The sequence below is a fragment of the Mus pahari genome, chromosome 10 (genome assembly GCF_900095145.1).
Source record: "Mus pahari chromosome 10, PAHARI_EIJ_v1.1, whole genome shotgun sequence".
NCBI classification, from domain to species: domain Eukaryota; kingdom Metazoa; phylum Chordata; class Mammalia; order Rodentia; family Muridae; genus Mus; species Mus pahari.
The window spans coordinates 13736614-13755143 of record NC_034599.1 but is presented as its reverse complement, the minus strand read 5'-3'; the positions used below and the strand labels follow the sequence as shown (position 1 = coordinate 13755143).

Genomic DNA, 18530 nt, shown 5'->3' with positions numbered 1-18530 from the left:
TGTGTGTGTGTGTGTGTGTGTGTGTGTGTGTGTGTTCTGCTCTTCTATAGGCAGCTTTTCCTCCATATTCTAAAAAACTCTCTGGTTGAGACATCTTTTTGCTAATAATAGCTCTGAAAGCTTTCTGGCTATCTCATGGGTTTTCTGCCCAAAGTCAGAAAAGGTGCTATAAAAAAATTCTTGCCAGGCAATAGTGGTGCATGCCTTTAATCCCAGCACTTGGAAGGCAGAGGCAGGCGATTTTCTGAGTTAGAGGCCAGCCGGGTCTACAGAATTAGTTCCAGGACAGCCAGGCCTATACAGAGAAACCCTGTCTCAAAAAACAAACAAAAAAATTCTTGGATTTTCTAACGAAGTCAGAAACCCTGTTAGGAAAATTCTAAAAGTATTCTTGACTTTTCTAATCAAAATCAGAAAGCCAGAAAAAGTTCTAAAAAGAGCTGTCTTAGCTCTTCAGCCATCTCTGGATAGCTTCTAGAAAACAATCTAAAAGAGTTGTGTCTGTTCTCTAAATAATTCTTAGACTTTCTAACCATAAATCATGTTAGAAAAAATTTAAAAGAGCTATGAAAATTTTAAAACAACTGGGTTCACTCTCCATGGATTTTCCAGCTAAAATCAGAAATTCCATTAGAAAAATATTCTTGAAGAGTTTTGTTCCATCTTTAGAGATACCAAGACAGCTTAGCTCTTCAATAGAAAAAAAAAAAACTAAAGAAGAACTGCTATGATATTTTGCTAGTTCATTTCAGGCAAACCAAAAGTCTAGATTTTTATTTACATATCAATTCAGTTATTTATTCCAGGTTCCCTCTTGATCATCACACAAATCAGCTTCCATGACCTTATCCCCTTGATTCTTAGAATACTTTTTTTTTACATTGCAAAATAATTCAGAGATCTTCCTGTCTTTGTAAACTTATCTGAGTGGGAACTTGTCCTGAGATCACCATTCTGACCACACCTGGAACTAAATTCTATTTGTCCCAGGCTGATCTTGAACTCAGGAATCTACCTGCATTTGTATGTGACTGTGATTGTATCTTTCTGACAAGCTGACTCATAGTGTAGCTACCGCTGTTCCTTTATATCCTTTTATACAAATCATTTTGCATCCTTATGTCTTTGTATAGTTGAGAAATTATATATCTTCAAATTTCTGTTTTTAAGAGTTCTTTTCCACAACCTTAAGGGCTGCCCTGAAGGGACCAAAGTTTACTATTTTGCTAAGACATTAGCCACACCTTCTACTCTCAGACTCATTTTGTCTTTCATTATCCTAGAGACATTAATATTAACAGGGAGGACAGTCCTTGAAAGAATGTGAAAATATGTAAATTAATATACAAGCAAGCCTCATGCTCACAGCAGCCATCAACACTTTCGAAGGTCCATGCCTGCTGACCCTATCCCAGGGTCAGGAACTATGCCACTCTGTTCCCACCAAAGCTGTGCTGAACTCGGCAGGAGTGTGTTATTTGATTTTGTTTCCACAACTAAATATTCTGCTAGTAGATTTGATTTTTTTTTTTGAAGTTTGTAGTTCCAGAAAGGTAATTCATTTCTGTAAGTTTACATACAGCTTTTGTTGAGCTCCCATTTTTATCATTTTCATTCTCAATTTTCTAAGTCTTTAAGTCTTTAAATGTGAACAGGAATTGCAAAACACAGATGTGGCCCATATTTTCATGGAACTTTCTGTTTAATATCTTATTTGAGAAATGCTTATCTCTTTGTTTCCCTGATTTTTTTTTTCCAAGACAGGGTTTCTCTGTATAGCCTTGGCTGTCCTGGAACTTACTCTGTAGACCAGGTTGGCCTCGAATTCAGAAATCTGCCTGCCTCTGCCTCCCAAATGCTGGGATTAAAGGCATGTGCCACCACTGCCCTGCAGTTTCCCTGATTTTATATTCTCCATAGTTAAAACTTTTGGGGCTCTTTAAATGTATATTTGATCTTAGGCTTGTATATTTGGGATCATTAATAATCCATTGCTTTGAATATTGAGGTAAAGGTACTTATGTTTTTGTTCCTGATAAATGTTACTGTGTTCATATGAATTTAGATAAAATTATTCCACTGCTGTTAAAGTCACATTTTTTTCATCTTCAAAAGTTTGGCTACAGATTTGTAGAGTATCCTTTGAATAATCTCCCTGACATTATGTATATTTTCTCCATAAATAGGGCAGCACCTTGATAAACCAAATCTGATATCCCAGTTGGAACAAGAAGATAAGGCTATAAGAGAGGACAGAGGAATTATTCCAGGCATTCATCCAGGTAAGCACAGTTGGATCCTGGGAGGTGACTATGGCCTGCAAAGCAGGAGTGAAAAATTAAGTCTTCTGTTTCTCTGACAAAGATGGATGTGAACATCTGACACAACTTCCACTGTTTTTGCTTTTCTCTCAACTCTGCCTTAATCATCTCATACTTTGTCCTGTAAAGAAAAAACAAAGGTTTATGATTTTCTTTGCTTTTAAATTTTAAGACACAGGCTGAAGGGTTGGCTCAAGGGCTAAGGGCATGTACTGCTCTTGCAAAGGACCAGAGTTCAGTTCCCAGCCACTACACAGGAAGACTCACACTGTAAGGGTCAGAAAATCACTGAAGGAAAGCCCCAGACTCTGATAGTGTATTCTGCAGAAGCAATTTGCATGCAATGATCACCTCCTTTTAAAATGGGACACAGACAAAACATGCATGTCCTTTTTATAACAGAGCTGCTTAATTGTTTCTGAGGCTTCTAAAACTTAGGGCACATTCCAAGGGGTTACAGAAACTATTAATCAAAGGACATAAAGAAGATATGCGCCACAGAAGTGCCGAGGTGCAAAAACAGGAGATAAGATTTTGACTGAGTGACTTCAAGGGCTAAGTTACAGTTTAAACTCTCCATGACCCATAAGCTAGCAACAAGTAGTCAATGTCAAGCTGGATAATTGCATGTAGGCATTCTCTGTTACAACTTCCTATCCAATTTATGACCTGAATTCTTGTGCCAACTCTTTTTTTATTATTTTTATTGGTTATTTTATTTATTTACATTTTAATGTGATTCCCCCTTCCTGGTTTCCCCTCCCCCCCTACTTCTATGACCCACCAACTCCTACCTCATCACCCTAGCATTCCTTTACACTGGGGTGTTGAGACTCCACAGGACCAAGAGCCTCCCCTCCCATTGATGCCAGGTAAGGCAATCCTCTGCCACATATGCAGCTGGAACCATGGGTCCCTACATGTGCCAACTCTTAGTGAGCTTTTCTTTCATGAGAACAATTACTCTGAGAGCCATACTAGTGCTGATAACAGAGACAGGCCTCCCTCCCCTACTTTCCAGAGACTTAGAGCCTGAAAACCCCTGCTGAAATAAAACAAAAACTGCTTTAGTTAACCTCCTGTTCTTTACTGCGATAAACCTAAGACTTGTTGCCTCTCACATGCAGATCAGCTGCAGAAGCAGAGTACTTACAATGGTCTGGCAATTTTATTGTTAGAGTTAGGTAATCTAAGAACTCATTATTAGGTACCAGGATGCTCCATGTGGACAGTATTCCTGCATCCTGAATGACTAACCACAGGGTGGGCTGCCCAGGACAGATGGCCTATCCCGAAATAAAAATATCTCCCATTCAGGTGGCTACATTTTAAGCTGTTCCTCCAGTGATGGATTTTATTATTTTGTTCCTGGACTTTGGGGTCTGCTGCTGGAGTGAATGGTTTATGGCCTAGTTTCTGAGTCAAGGGCAAAATGGGATAAAAAAGTCTCTACAGCACCTTACTCCAGCTCCCAAGGGATTCAACCCCTCTGTTTTTACAAACATCAACACACACATGCACACATAATCATGAATAAAAAATAAAAAAGAAATTGTACATTTCAGTCACAGTTTTGATTCCTGATCATTTATTTTGTCTGTCTCTTATCAATCTCAAATACATGTCTAGAATATATTCATTGTTAAAAACTATTTTTATGATTTCTTTATTTTTAGTTTATGCGCATTGGTGTTTTGCCTATATGTATGTCTGTGTGAGGGTACTGGTTCCTCTTGAGTTACAGACAGTTGAGAACTGCCATGTGTGTGCTGGGGATTGAACCCAGGTCTTCCAGAAAACAGCCAGTGCTCTTAACCTCTGAGCCATCTTCCCTGTCTTTCCAATCTTTATCAACTATTCTGACCTCTTCGAGTATACCCTACATCATATATGTACCCCACTTTTTTTTTTCTTTTATCTTCTACTGACTTGTTTTCTTTTCAATTTGTTTCAGATTTGGAGACAGTACTTAAAGCCAAATGGCTAACTCCTAAGAATCATATTTTTAGAAAAGAACATGCTAACAGTGGAAAAACAGAACAACTAAAGGTAATGATTCTGGTTTTTTTTTTCCATGTTAGAACAGATAGAAAACTCAGGGAGTTATTGCAAACAGTAGATACTGTGAAACTATACATTTAGAGAAAAGATCAAGCCAACTTTAAATATATTTCTTAACTGAGAGTTCCCACCAGGTGTTGGGTATTTAACATAAGTGATCCTAAATTTATCAGAAATTTTTTTAGTATAAGGATTTATAGCCAAATGTCTGTGCCTTTGAGCAAGCTCAGAATAAGCAGAAGTTATATAAAAGCTCAGAAAAGAGTCAAACTGTTTATTACATCATAGATTTTTCTGGGAGAAAGAGTCTTATTATAGCATGGTATAATAATATTATTATAAATTATAGTTACCATTTATCTCATAACAGGAAAGAGGTCATCATGGAATGAAAGTCAATGAATGCAATCAATGTTTTAAAGTCTTCAGCACAAAATCTAACCTTACTCAGCACAAGAGAATTCATACTGGAGAAAAACCATATGACTGTACTCAGTGTGGAAAATCCTTCCGCAGCAAATCTTATCTTACTGTTCACAGAAGAATCCATAATGGGGAAAAACCTTTTGAATGCAATCACTGTGGGAAAGCATTTAGCGATCCCTCATCCCTCAGACTTCATGTAAGAATTCACACTGGGGAAAAGCCCTATGAATGCAACCAGTGTTTTCATGTCTTTCGTACCAGTTGTAACCTCAAAAGCCACAAAAGAATTCACACAGGGGGTGAAAATCACCATGAATGTACTGAGTGTGGAAAGGCCTTCAGTACAAGGTCCTCACTCACGGGACATAATAGCATTCATACTGGAGAAAAACCATTTGAGTGCCAGGATTGTGGGAAAACCTTCAGGAAGAGCTCATATCTAACGCAGCACTTAAGAACTCACACTGGAGAGAAGCCCTATGAATGTAATGCGTGTGGAAAATCCTTCAGCAGTAGTTTTTCTCTAACTGTACACAAGAGAATACATACTGGAGAGAAACCATATGAATGCAGTCACTGTGGAAAAGCTTTTAATAATCTCTCAGCTGTGAAGAAGCACTTAATGACTCACACTGGACAAAAGCCCTATGGATGTAACCACTGTGGAAAATCTTTTACCAGTAACTCCTACTTGTCTGTGCACAAAAGAGTACATAATAGGTGGATATGAATTGTGGTGAAAAATTACTAAGAGAATTTCTGTGCAAAACCTTTGTTGATCCTAAGATAATTTGAGAGAATTTGCATCTGGTGTACACATTATTGCTTTATATATCCTCCATCCCACCTTACCCTCCAATTTTGTGGCTTCAGACAAATACCTCACATTTTGTAGGTCAGGAATATTAAGGCACCTTAGGTCTGTGATTTTTTTTCTCAGGACTTCCCATGAGCTTACATCCAAGACTTCAAGCAGACCTGCAGTTTTCTAAACTTGTTATTGAAGGAACCATTTTTTGGATGTATCATACACAGGCCTAGTGATTTTCCACTGGTTATTGACAGGAAACCATCAGTGCTTCACCATGTAGGCCTCTCTGTGGGATTATATATCTCTATAATATGGCAAAAGAACAACTCATCACCCCCAAGTGTTCCAAGAGAGCCAACTGAAAAATGAAGTATCATTTATGACCTTGGCTCCAGAAAGTTCAGTTTCACTTCTTCCCGTTATACTCTCAATCACAGACCAACCTTGATACTGTGTGAGAGAAAACTACAGAATACCTGAGGGCCAGGAGATAGCTTTCTGAGAACCATTTGAGAAACTTACCATGAAATTAGTGAAGAGAAATCATCAATAGATCTTCATTCTTTTGATAAGTATGAAATGACATTAAGCTAATGGTTAAATTTCTCTGCAAAGATGTCTATGTGATAAAGATTTTTAGTTCACTTTGTATGTGCCCCAAAGATATGTTGGGAAATCTTGTGGGTTGTATAATGATCCCCATCTTTTCTGTCTTTCTGGTGGACATCAACTGAAAAATACAAAAAATTCAGAAAACTGTACAGCAAAGTGTTCACATTACTGACCACAAGTAATGAAGTGCTCTGCGGTGATCATGGGAAATGTTTGACTGTTTCCTCTCTTGAAGAGGAATGATAATGCTTTCTGAAAAGCCCCTTTGAGCTCAAAGCCTATTGGCAAGCCTTTGAGGTGTCCTCTAATGGAGGAAAAACTTTGCAGTGATTTCTCCTAAGCACATAAATTAGAGGCATACCTTAGGAAAGTGAAGGAATGCATGTCAGGGTGCTTTAGCTTCAGCTCTCTATTGAGAAATTGTGTAATAATTTATACTGAAAATGAAATGGATGAGTGTGGGGTTACTCTCAGTAGGTAGTATCTGTAGGCTCAATTACCAGATTATTAATTTATAATTTTGTCCTATAACCATGTATGTTTATATGTGTCTTCACCGCACCCCCTTCCCACAAACAAGCCCTTAACATTTCTAAATCCTCAGTGCAGTGTACTTGTAGCTCATCTTCCAAAGAGCTGGGGTACTAGCACACAATACTAGTCGTAGTACTTAGGAGACTGGCAGTATGGATTTTGAATTTGGTGCCAGCCTGACCAGCTGACATAGCATTTTTGTCAGAGTATGCAACTTTTTGATATTGATCCTTTTTATTCTTTCTGTCCTGTGAGCGCCTGATCTCCGTCTTGTCCTGCTTAGAGCCAACAATATGGCTCAGTAGGTGAAGTTGCTTGCCATAAAACCTGATCACCTCAGTTTGGTTCCCCGTAACCCAGACAGTGAAAGGAGAGAATGGACTTCCAGATGTTATCCTCTGACATCAGCATACATGTCAGCCCAACAACCAAGTAAATACTTTTTTAAAATATGTAAGCAGTATTAAAATAATATGTCAGGATTTCTTGAAGCCTAAACACTGGTGCCATGAAATTTGGAGGCAGAAAGGAAAGCCTGACTTCTCACTCATTTTCTCTTCTTTTCACACTTTCTGTTGGCAACTAGCTGTAAGATCTGGAATAAGAACTGGTTTGGTTTGGATTGGTTTGGTTTGGTTTGAGTAGGCTTTTTGAGACAGGGCTTCTCTGTGTAGCCCTGGCTATCCTGGAACTCACTCTATTGACCAGGCTGGCCTCAAACTCAGAAATCCACCTGCCTGTGCCTTCCAAATGCTGAGATTAAAGACATGCCACCACTGCCCAGCTAGAACTGTTTTGTTTTGTCTTGATCATGATGACATGAACAAGGGAACAGTAACAGTGGTTTAGTTTCCTCTAAAACTTATGAACAACTTGATTTGTTGTTTGTTATTGAGTTGATATTCAGTTCCAGCTAAATGCTATATCTAACTGGTAAACCTGTGTGTCAAATGATATTCATAGTTCTTTGAGAGTAATATATATTCTTTTACATGTTCATACGTGGTGTATGCATGTTAATGTAGTCTATTTTAATGGTATGTACAAATTATTTTCTTTTAAAGTGATTTGGTGGTAGAGCCATAGTAGTTGGCTACTGTGATTATGGATTAAAATTCTTCTGATTTTGCCATTTTTAAATTTTATTTTGAAGTTCTATACCTAGGTACATACAAGATTAAATGTTTTTTGTGTGATGTTCCTTATTTTATAGGAACTACTTTTTTCATAATAAAGTACTATAATGCATTGATAATAAATGGTCAAACATCATGTAGTGCTTTTCAAGGGCAAGAAGGAATACTTTATAGGTAACTATTGAGTACTCTGGATAAGCATCCTTGTGTTCAGTTATTATTCCACGTTTACCAATGAAGAAGTTCATATAGCACACATTAGTCACTTGCCTAAGTTCTCTGACTAATAATAATATAGTCCTGATTTGCACATAAGACAATCACTTATCTTAATACTACCTCATCTATTGAGTACTTTCTGGGACGTGTTGTGTAGGTATTTACTGAATTAAAATATTCTATCTTTTGGGAAACAAGAATGCACTAAATAACATTGAAAAAGGAAGCTAACTAAACAGGAAACTCATCAAACCTTTAGGATTCAAAATTTTCAAGAGCCATCCCCCAGATTATGATTACTGCTAAAGAGGAAGTTTGTATGTGGAGCTGCCAATAGGAGCCCCAAGGATGCAGCTAATTTCTTGTCTCCCAAATGGGGTTAGGGTGTTTTTTGTTTTAGCTGCCTCTGAGTCATCTATACTTATGTATGTAAGTAACCTTCAGTTATTCATTAGTTTGACAAGCCAGGTTTGCTGGAATTATTTCCTTGATCTGGCTCTGGTACCCTATCTGGGATATAGACATTTGTTTACATCTGCACTGAAAGTCACATACCACAAACAGGGCAACAATACAGGGTCAGACACAACCAAAGATGTCTTTGGTATGAGAAATAGCCACATGATCTCTGTGGGATTTAAGGTATACACCTGAAGCTGATCCTTTTGAGGGTGGGGTCTCATTTTAGGCAGTCTGGGTAAGGGCTTCCCATGTGGTAGGTGATAGTGTACCTTCCTGCTTTAATAGTAGTTTCATGGTGCCTGGTATGTATAATAAGACATGCAAACAAGGCAAGACATCTGAAAGTGGAACATTTTGGGACAGAATTCCAGGGTGACTGAGTTTGATTTCTGTTGCTGTTATAAAACACTGACCAAACGCCACTTAAGGGAGGACAGAATTACTTTATCTTACCCATCTTATCCAAGTCACAGCCTATTATTGAGAGAAGTTAGGGTAAGAACTCTAGGGAGATAGCATAGAGGAATGGTTCTTTCTTGTTCACTCTTTCGCTCAATCATAGGCCATGCTCAACTACCTAATGTAACTATGGGCCACCTGCCTATGCACCAAAAACAATAGGCTAGGCTCTCTTCCACCAGTTACACACTTCCCTAGAGGCCAAGTTGATTTAGGAAATTCCTCAATTGGGGCTCTCTTGTCTGATGACTGTTGAGTTTGTAAAGTTGACAGTGAAAGCTAATTAGGACAGTTTTTTCTTCATGGGGTGGGGAGGCACACCTTAGTGGAATACTATAACAGTATGTGTGTATTAGTAAAAATGCCAATGGATTAGAAAACATACAGTTCCAAAAATAGCACTGTAGGACCAGTCTATAAGCAGCTTCTATCTGTTGTATGCCCTTGTGTATGGGTGATGAGACATAACAGGCTCCACTGCCTGCCTACAATGAACATGCCCATGTAAAAGGAGACTCACAAGGAGAAAAGCATGATACTGCCCTTCCTATTATCAGTACTCAGCTTCATATTCTGATGCAATTGCCTAATTGATGGAAAGGAGAAGTTCAAGAAACACTAATCCTTGTGAAACTTAAAACTTTCAGTTGTGGGGAGGGGACTAATACTTTTTTTTTTAAGATTTATTTATTTATTATATGTAAGTACACTGTAGCTGACTTCAGACACTCCAGAAGAGGGCATCAGATCTTGTTACAGATGGTTGTGAGCCACCATATGGTTGCTGGGATTTGAACTCTGGACCTTTGGAAGAGCAGTCGGTGCTCTTACCCACTGAGCCATCTCACCAGCCCGGTACTAATACTTTTGATAAATGCTAGGAACCTCCCTGCCTGGAGAAGGTACTGGCAGAGACACAGAGTAGGACTCTGGTGTGTCCTTAAAGTCTGAGAGTCTCAAGATGCTCTAGCTCTCTTAACTATACTAAAATGTGGATGATAACTTCCTAAAAAGTCCTAAATTCTTGCTGTTTCCAAGGGTAAACTGAAAAACTGCTGGCTTAGATGATTGACACCAGTACCTAACAGCTGGGATTAATATAAATGAAGAAAATATCAAATAAAAAATTTTAAAAAAAGTAATGTGGCCTTTGTTCTATCTCAATAGGAACTGAGTACCTCTAACTTTAGGCCTGCTAGTCTGAAGTCTCAGGAAGAAAAAGGGACACTTTGAAAAGTGATTATAGAGTTTCTTATAAGTTATAAAGTTTCCTATGAAAGCTAAGGGGAGAAGCAGAAAGAGACTAAGCAGGACAGGGGAAAACTCTAAGAGGGGAAAGGGCATAAAATTCCAGTAAAGAAAAACGAAACCTTCTCTATCTGCTTCTCGTCTCTTTGTCCTCAGTACTTATACATCTCTCAGAATACATGATCACATATTAAAAAGTCCATCACAAGTTCACACCAAATCAAATCATAAATTAAAATAGAAGTTCACAACATAGAATGTTTACATGCATTTCCATTAGGAGTAATTATCTGGCTAAACATCTATCACCTGTCTCAGCTCCACAGGGTCACTGAAGGTTTAAAATCATAACTAAGTTATTAGTGAAGTTTTGTATTGATAAACCCAGTCAATATTTTATGCTGTCCTANCACCTATAATAAATAATTAGTTCCCTTCTTATGACCTTTGGTTAATTGTTTCACAACCTTTCGGAATGTGCTCTGAGTAGGGGAAAGTCTGGTTACCATCCAAGAGCAGCTAACCAGTGACACCCACCTGAGAGACTGCTGACTTCTCACTGCAGTTTTGACCGTCAGAAAAGGACCTGACAGCAGTCCCACTATAAAAGAGCTTAATGATCACTGACATAAATTTAAGAATTCTTACAGAATCATCATTAAGACTTAAGAAGTCATCTGTTTGTCTATACAGCATCACTACTAGACAGTACATCTTCATACATCTGCAGACATCTGCTCCAAAGGGGTGGACTGATAACTGTTGGGAACAAAATTAAGGAGGGGGGGGAAGGCCGTGGGGAAGAGCGGGGAGGGAAAAGGGGCCCAACGTCCAACCAGAGTTCCTGTGCTCTGGGCAGTGGGGCGTAGGCGTTGGAGGGTTTCCCGACATTTTCCACTCGGCCCAGGGTGGGTATCTAAGCTTCTGACCCCACTCCGTGGGGGGTAAACAAGGGGCAGCCCCTGACCTGGATACCCCAGGGCCACACCCTGTAGCCCGGGGGTTATAGGAGAGAGGGATGAGGGAAGAGTTCCCAATACCGACCAGAGTGCGCAGTGGATCTTGATGGAGCAGAAACTCTTTATGGTTTAAGAGCTTTAATATAGCTCTTACTCTCTTGCCTCTTATTCTCTTGCTTTTACTCTTACCTCCCACCCTCCTTCACCTCCTCTCTTCCCCCCCCCTCCACCAGAGTCTCTCTCCATGTGGCCATGCTGCCCTCTGCTTCTCTACTCAGAGTAAGAGAGCGAAGTGGGGACTAAACACCCCTTTTTATGGTCTTCACTGTTGTAGGTAACTGGGGAGGAATTTAGCCTGAAAATCAGAAGCTTGGGCCATTGCTTAGGTGACTACTGACCATGCTTCTCTTGTAGGAGCTGTAATTTAGGCAGGGGTCAGAGTTCCAGGAGCGTGAGGGAATGCCTACTATGTCATGTAGGTGAATTATGACCATTGGGGTTCAGACCTTAGCTCGACTGGAGACCAGCCTGCAATTCCCCACAGATACCCAGTTATTGTTATATATGTTCAAGAATAACAGGAAAAGCATATTAACAGGAATCTTTCCTAAAATGAATTCTTTTACAGCCTTGCCTAATAAGAGAGAATCTGTTGCAGATTATATAATAATCTGAAGCTGGTCATCTCAGGAAGGTCACCTGCTCATTATTAGCTTGTCCTATTATGGTTCCTGACAGATCAAAGAGAAAAATGTTCTCACAAGTCGTTGTGAAAGCCCAGAGAGATGGAAACTACTATTGAATTGCAACAGTGTGGGGATGGAGAGGCTACCTGTGTGTGTGTCCACCTTGTGAGGCAGCATCTCCTATGATCTAACTGAACACCACCAAGACAGATGGAAAACTCAAGTATCCTTCTGTATTCCAGAATCTTGTCTAGTTCTGTCTGTCATCTGAATGGACAGTTCATATACTTTTCTAGGAACCCTACCTGATGTACTGCCTTGAGTGATGCCCAAGTACCAATACTCCCACCTGAATCCTAGGAGCCATTTCCACCAGTGGTTTTTGTGTGAAGTGGTAGGGGTGGCAACCATTGCCAGGGAATTCAAGGACTAACCTAATCTCTAGGTTCCTAGAGTTAAAGTTTGTACCACACAAGTAGGAACCTAATGGGACTACAAAGAATCTTTGGTGGCACGGATATCTTACCTTGTACAAAGAGTCTTTTATTTGATTGCAGAAAATGAAGCCTCTAATATTCACATGATCTAACAGTATGTACTTTAAGATTCTTTCCCTAAGTTTAATGATGATAAACAAGCATAGCCCTCAATCATGTCCTGAGGTTTGTTTGTTTTTTAATTATTTGAAACGAGTCCCATAGAAATTACACAATTCTGAAGTGACAAATTCCTCTTCAGATGCAATTCTCTTTTTAAATTTGGAGAGTTACAACAGACAATGTAACAGCAGCTCTAGGAGAGAAACTTCAGGTTAGGAGAGTTAGATTTCTTGCTCTTACGGGTATATGGGGGTGGGGTTTCATACCACATGCTAGCCTGTGGACTAGGGAGTCAAGACAGGAAGGAGTTAGATAAAACTAAATTTATTCTGTGGTCTATCCGTGGACTAGACTTACCAACTAATACAAGGAGAAAAGAGAGTCAGCAAGACCACAGCAGTTACCTAAGGAGAGTTTGAACCACTTCTGACTAGGGAATGGAGTGATTCCTACTCAAAGCCCATATAACTGATAAGGAATTATCAATAAAGCACCCTTGGAACCTGCTATATAAGAGGTATGAGGCATAGCTATTTCTTCCCTTTTTTCTTATTCACTATTTGGCCTACTGTAATCAGGTTTTCTCCAGTCACCAAAGCAGCAAATACTCCAAAGATCTTTAGCTAAGTCCAAAAAATTCTGGCTTCTTCCAACCTTACTATATTAGTTAGAGTTTACTAAGAGGCCAAACCTACTCGATCTTGGGACAGAATAAACCTCCATCTTAACAGAATAAAAGCCTGAGAATTTGACCTGCAGCTGAACCCAAGTGACACCCAAGAACCAGGAAGGACCCCATGGCTTGTGCTTGGCCAGAGTTACTCCGAAGCTATCTCCTAGTACCAAAGATTAGCCTGATTGTTTCAGATGTATTTTCAGACCATTTGTGATTGTTCAAGGTATGGCTTCAAAGTGCCCACCTTTTGGCCTAAGCCCCCTTGCTTGCTTGCTATTCCCTATAAAACCTCCCAATGAGGGCTGGGGGTTGCTCCACTTTCCCATCTTCCTGTTTTAAGGTTTTGCAGACACAAGCTTGAGCTTGTAATAAAGAAAACCTAATGTGATTACATCAGAGTTGGCTCCTTGGTGGTCTTTTGGGACTTGTGAACAGGTACAACATTACTACTGTGACAAATATATATATTTAAAATGGAAGGGTTTTTTTTTTAGCAGTTTCAGAAATTCAAATGTATAATTAGATCTTTTCATTGTTCCTAGCCAGTGGTATGGCTAGGAACAGTGAATGATGCTGTTATACCATGGGAGCAGTGAATGATTACTTACAGCTGTGTCCAACCAATAGCCCAAGAGCTATATGTAGGCACATGTAACTAAGAAGAGCTATGAATTCAATCCAACATAAAATTGCAAATTCACTTAAAATACTTTTTTGTGCATTTACAAAACTCAGTTGCAGTTCTTGAACATGAATTGTGTAAACAATAACATTACAATGTCAAAGGGTTGAGCATGTATGGGAAAGAGATGATGACCTAGTGATGCTTAGGAGTCAGAGGGCAAGAGGTAGGAACTAGCTGGGCATGGGCGTGGTGGTGCATGCCTTTAATCCCAGCACTCGGGTGGCAGAGGCAGGTGGATTTCTGAGTTTGAGGCCAGCCTGGTCTGCAAAGTGAGTTCCAGGACAGCCAGGGCTATACAGAGAAACCCTGTCTTGAAAAACCAAAAAAAAAAAAAAAAAAAAAAAAAAGAGGTAGGAACTATTATCAAGATCTACAAGATCTAATCTTCAAGCCTATTGGTGGTGAAACTCACCTTTAATCCCAGCACTTGGGAGGCAGAGGCAGGTGGATCTCCAAGTTCTAGACCAGCCTTACTTACAGTGTGAGGCTTGCCAGGCGTGGTGGCACACACCTTTAATCCCAGCACTCAGGAGGCAGAGGCAGGCAGATTTCTGAGTTCGAGGCCAGCCTGGTCTACAAAGTGAGTTCCAGGACAGCCAGGAATATACAGAGAAACCCTGTCTCGAAAAACCAAAAGAAAAAAACAAAACAAAACAAAACAAAACAAAATACAGTGTGAGATTTAGGACAGCCAGGACTACACAGAGAAATGCTGTCTAAAAAACAAAAAGCAAACCAAAACAAAAGAGATGTGATGTTCAAAACAGACCTCTAGCAATCTACTTCTATTTAGATTTGAATGCATTTATGCATTAAGCCATTGATTAGGAAAGAGTTTCCAGGATCTAATGAACACTGGAAATAACCTCAGGTGCATCCAAGAGCAGGTTCAGAAGTTTGCTTGCTTCTACCAAATGCCGTCTATCTGACCCTCTAATCAACTTAATCACAAATAACCATTGCATTACATCTACATGGCTATTTTCCCTCCCTGATTAGTCAAACTCTCCTCAGGACTCTTCCCTATGCCATTGGTTTCTGATTCACCACATTAAATAATTCATTTATGTCTAGGAAGATAAAGTGGGGATGAAGGGAGTAGTCCTGACATCAAGGTGGGTCACTGAAAAATTTCTTCTTGGATAGTTAAGTCTCAAAGACATGTTTTGTTTGTGAAACCTAGACTTTATAGATACATAGAATCGAAAATATAATGAGGACTTGAAAGTAGAATTGGAAATGAGTAGAGTAAAGAGATCTCTAGGACGGGAAGGAACATGTGATAGTGGGGTATAAGTATGTCAAAGTGCAGTCCAGGATTTTAGAGTCAGGGATTCTCTGTTAAACTCTCTCCTAGGACCAGCTCCATAGATAACATTGGCCTCAATCTCTCAAGAGAACTGCCTGACACTGCTGGGATCAAAGGTGTGTGCTACAACACCCAGCTGTGTTATGGTCTTGCATGCAAATAACCTTATGTAACTTTATATAATAAAAATGAATTTATTTTAAAATTAGCTTTAAGACATGGAGGTATAGCTCATAATAGAGAGCTAATATAGATAACAGGTATAATATAGATGGCAGCATCTATAATAATATCTTTATGTCATTAAATTACTATCACTTAAAAGATTCTCTGGACTTGTATTTAAAAAGAAAACCTTTATTGATAATTTAGGATTGCAACAGAGAGTTCCATAAAACCAAACAAGTCCCCAGACAATGGTGTAGAAAGCTGTAGCACATGGGTCACTGTTCATTAATTTTAGTGTTAACAACTTAAATACTTAGTATAAAATACTAAATAACCCTTCAGACTAGATAATTCCTAAAGACTGAAAGTGAATAAAAATAACTACAATTAGGTATGAGATTCTTGCCTGTAATCATAACATTCATCTATACTGGCTATACTGGGAGGATCAAATTCAAGGCCCACCTGACCCACATAGTAAGACACCAACAATCACCAAATTTTAAAAAATTGTAACCTGAAATTGAACAGTTGTGAGGAAAGAGCTCTTCTCCCAATAAACTTAATATAAACAGATCTACCTGTTAAATGATTTAAGACATATCACTACAGATGAGCATACCTGCTGAGGCTTCTCTCCCTTCCCAGGCCTGAGGCAACCAGAGGTTTAGACTTAAACCTAAACACCTAGCAAGTAGCAGTCCCATGGTAGAGAATGGAAATTTAAATTCAAGGTCTCAAGGCCACAAGACTTGCTTAGCCTAATTTAAGCTTTTGTAACTACCTAGTAGCTTCACAAAACTAGCTGCTAAATATATACACCCTTCTTCTCATCTGAATTCTATAAATGAAGGCGTATCCTTTGCTCTGTGGGTTGCTGTTGAATCTATCCTAGAGTCCTACTGTGGATCACAAATGACCAAAAGGATGTTTCCACATGAATTCTCTTACATAACATTTCTATCCAAACTGGAAACACCATTATTTAAAACACTACTGCTTATATTTTTTGCCTTTCCAAAAGCTTAAAAAGGTGTGAGTTGGGTATATTAAATTTGTTATTTAAAAACATACAAGTAATACTGGGTGATGGTGGCACTTGCCTTTAAACACTCTGGACACAGAGACAGGGTTCCAGGACAACCAGGGTTGCATCTGGAAACCCTGTCTCGAAAAGCCAAAACCAAAACCAAAACCAAAGACAAAACCAAAAAAAAAAAAAAAAAAAAAAAATCCTTCAAGAACGTACAGAACAACATGTGTTTTCCGATCATCTTTGCTCCCTCATGTTCTCTGCCTGCCTGGCAAGTCTGTCTGCCTCCAAGGCCTCTGCCAGTCTCTTCCTGGCTTTCTTTACCTTCCAGGTCTGTCTCAGGATATCTGCAACAGTTACTCCTTGTATGAAGTAAGATGGTGACAGATAAAGATGCACTGGCAGTGTTACCCCTGGACTGGAGAAAGTTGGTGACAGCTGAAGAGCCACTTGTTCACTCTTTTCCAAGCATGGTGTTTGGACAGAGGTGACTTCTCCAGGAGTGAGCTGATCCTTAACACTGCTTTGGTCATTGGTTTCATCCTGCATTCCCAGTGCAGTTCTTTCTACAGGGTTTGAAAGCTTCAGTTGACATGACAGGTCCTGTTTACTATCTCCAACTTGATCTTTCTGCAGTCTCTTAAATGCACAGAGCTGCTGGGGTTTTGTCAGCTTATCTTCCTCTCTCCTGTACCTCATTTCATTCTCAGGGTATGAAGTTATTGTGGTCACTGGCTTTGCAAAGATGCAACTGGTCATCCTCTTAGAATCTTTGGAAGTAACACCAATTCGATGTTTGGCCTCTAACTTCTTCAGGGCAACCTGGACCTCTCTTCTCTTCTGTAATTTGTTAAGTATCATACTGCTTGTGAGACTTCCCTTTGAAAACAAAGTTAAAGTTTAAACATAAGATGAAATCTACTAATGGTTATGGAGAATTGTTTTCTTTTGATTTTTTTTGAGAAGGGGTTTCTCTGTGTAGCCCTGGATGTCCTGGAATTGATTCTGTAGACCAGACTGGCCTTGATCTCAGAAATCCACCTGTCTCTGCCTCCCAAGTTCTGGGATTAAAGGCGTGCACCACCACTGCCCAGCTGAGATTTTTTTTTTTTTTTTATGTATCCTCTACCATCCATTTTCTATGAAGAACTAGGTCTCAGATCAGCATGGCCTAACTCCCCAAGACTGCTCCAATAAGCATTCTGTTTCCAGGCTTTTAGAATATCTAGTTCATGTGACTATCAAGGATAGGAAGTTGAAAGTATCTATATTTCCTCCATCTTCCTTTAAGGAAGCTACTCTTTTCTTTCTTATGGTCACTGTGTGCTGATGCTCCAGACCTACCTCAGTGACACACTGGCATCTGGAATGCAGAAGTACACTATTTAAGTTTATGCAAGAACATTAGATGTTCATGCAAGGACAAAAGTCATCCAACAACAGAGCAAAGCCTGGTCATTTTAGACTGATGCAGTACATTTTACATTTCTTCCACCAAATATTATCAAATAGTTAACAGTTGTCCAAAGGACATCAACTTATGTCAAGTACAACTATGCACTAAATTAAGGAGGTTTAAATACAAAGAAAAAGAGCAAGGGTGAACAATCCACAACTAATGTATATTAAGTACTCACTATCAAAGGCTGGCTTGAAACTGAGTTTCCTGAAGGCTCCTCCATGGTTGTAGAGTTTGTCCTAAAGGCTTCACTGCAGAAACGCAGACAAGTCTTGAGTTGCTAGAAATGGCAGTGTCTGTTTCACCTAATCCTCCTTTTATACAAGAAAAAAGAGAGATAAGCTAATCCTCAGATAATCTAACCCCAAAATAAACCAAATACTGTCTATAAACCAGGTGTGGTGTTCACACCTTTAATCTCATGCACTTGTGAAGCAGGAGCTAGTGGATCTCTGTGAGTTTGAGGATAGCCTGGTCTACAGAGCTAGTTCAAGGACATCCAATACTGTTACACAGAGAACCCCTGTCTCCAAAAACAAAAACAAAAAACAAGAAAATTGTTAGCCAGGCGATGGTGGCACACGCCTTTAATCCCAGCACTTGGGAGGCAGAGGCAGGCGGATTTCTGAGTTCGAGGCCAGCCTGGTCTACAAAGTGAGTTCCAGGA

The 18530-nt window shown here is 39.4% G+C and overlaps 2 protein-coding genes across 2 annotated transcripts in view; one reads left to right on the top strand and one right to left on the bottom strand.

Annotated features, from left to right (window-relative positions):
- Positions 1 to 6117, top strand: part of Znf558 (zinc finger protein 558) — a 14913-nt gene extending 8796 nt beyond the window's left edge. The window contains exons 5-7 of the mRNA XM_021207500.2: positions 2187 to 2282; positions 4276 to 4370; positions 4753 to 6117. Of these exons, the coding sequence (XP_021063159.1) occupies positions 2187 to 2282; positions 4276 to 4370; positions 4753 to 5538 (977 nt within the window). The 3' untranslated portion in view covers positions 5539 to 6117. The remainder of the gene's footprint in view (positions 1 to 2186; positions 2283 to 4275; positions 4371 to 4752) is intronic.
- A 9251-nt stretch (positions 6118 to 15368) lies between these two features.
- LOC110328558 (methyl-CpG-binding domain protein 3-like 2B) overlaps positions 15369 to 18530 on the bottom strand; it is a 7229-nt gene continuing 4067 nt past the window's right edge. The window contains exons 2-3 of the mRNA XM_021207979.1: positions 18042 to 18177; positions 15369 to 17283 (exon numbers count right to left, since the gene is read on the bottom strand). Coding sequence (XP_021063638.1) covers positions 16642 to 17283; positions 18042 to 18086 — 687 coding nt within the window. The 5' untranslated portion in view covers positions 18087 to 18177 and the 3' untranslated portion in view covers positions 15369 to 16641. The remainder of the gene's footprint in view (positions 17284 to 18041; positions 18178 to 18530) is intronic.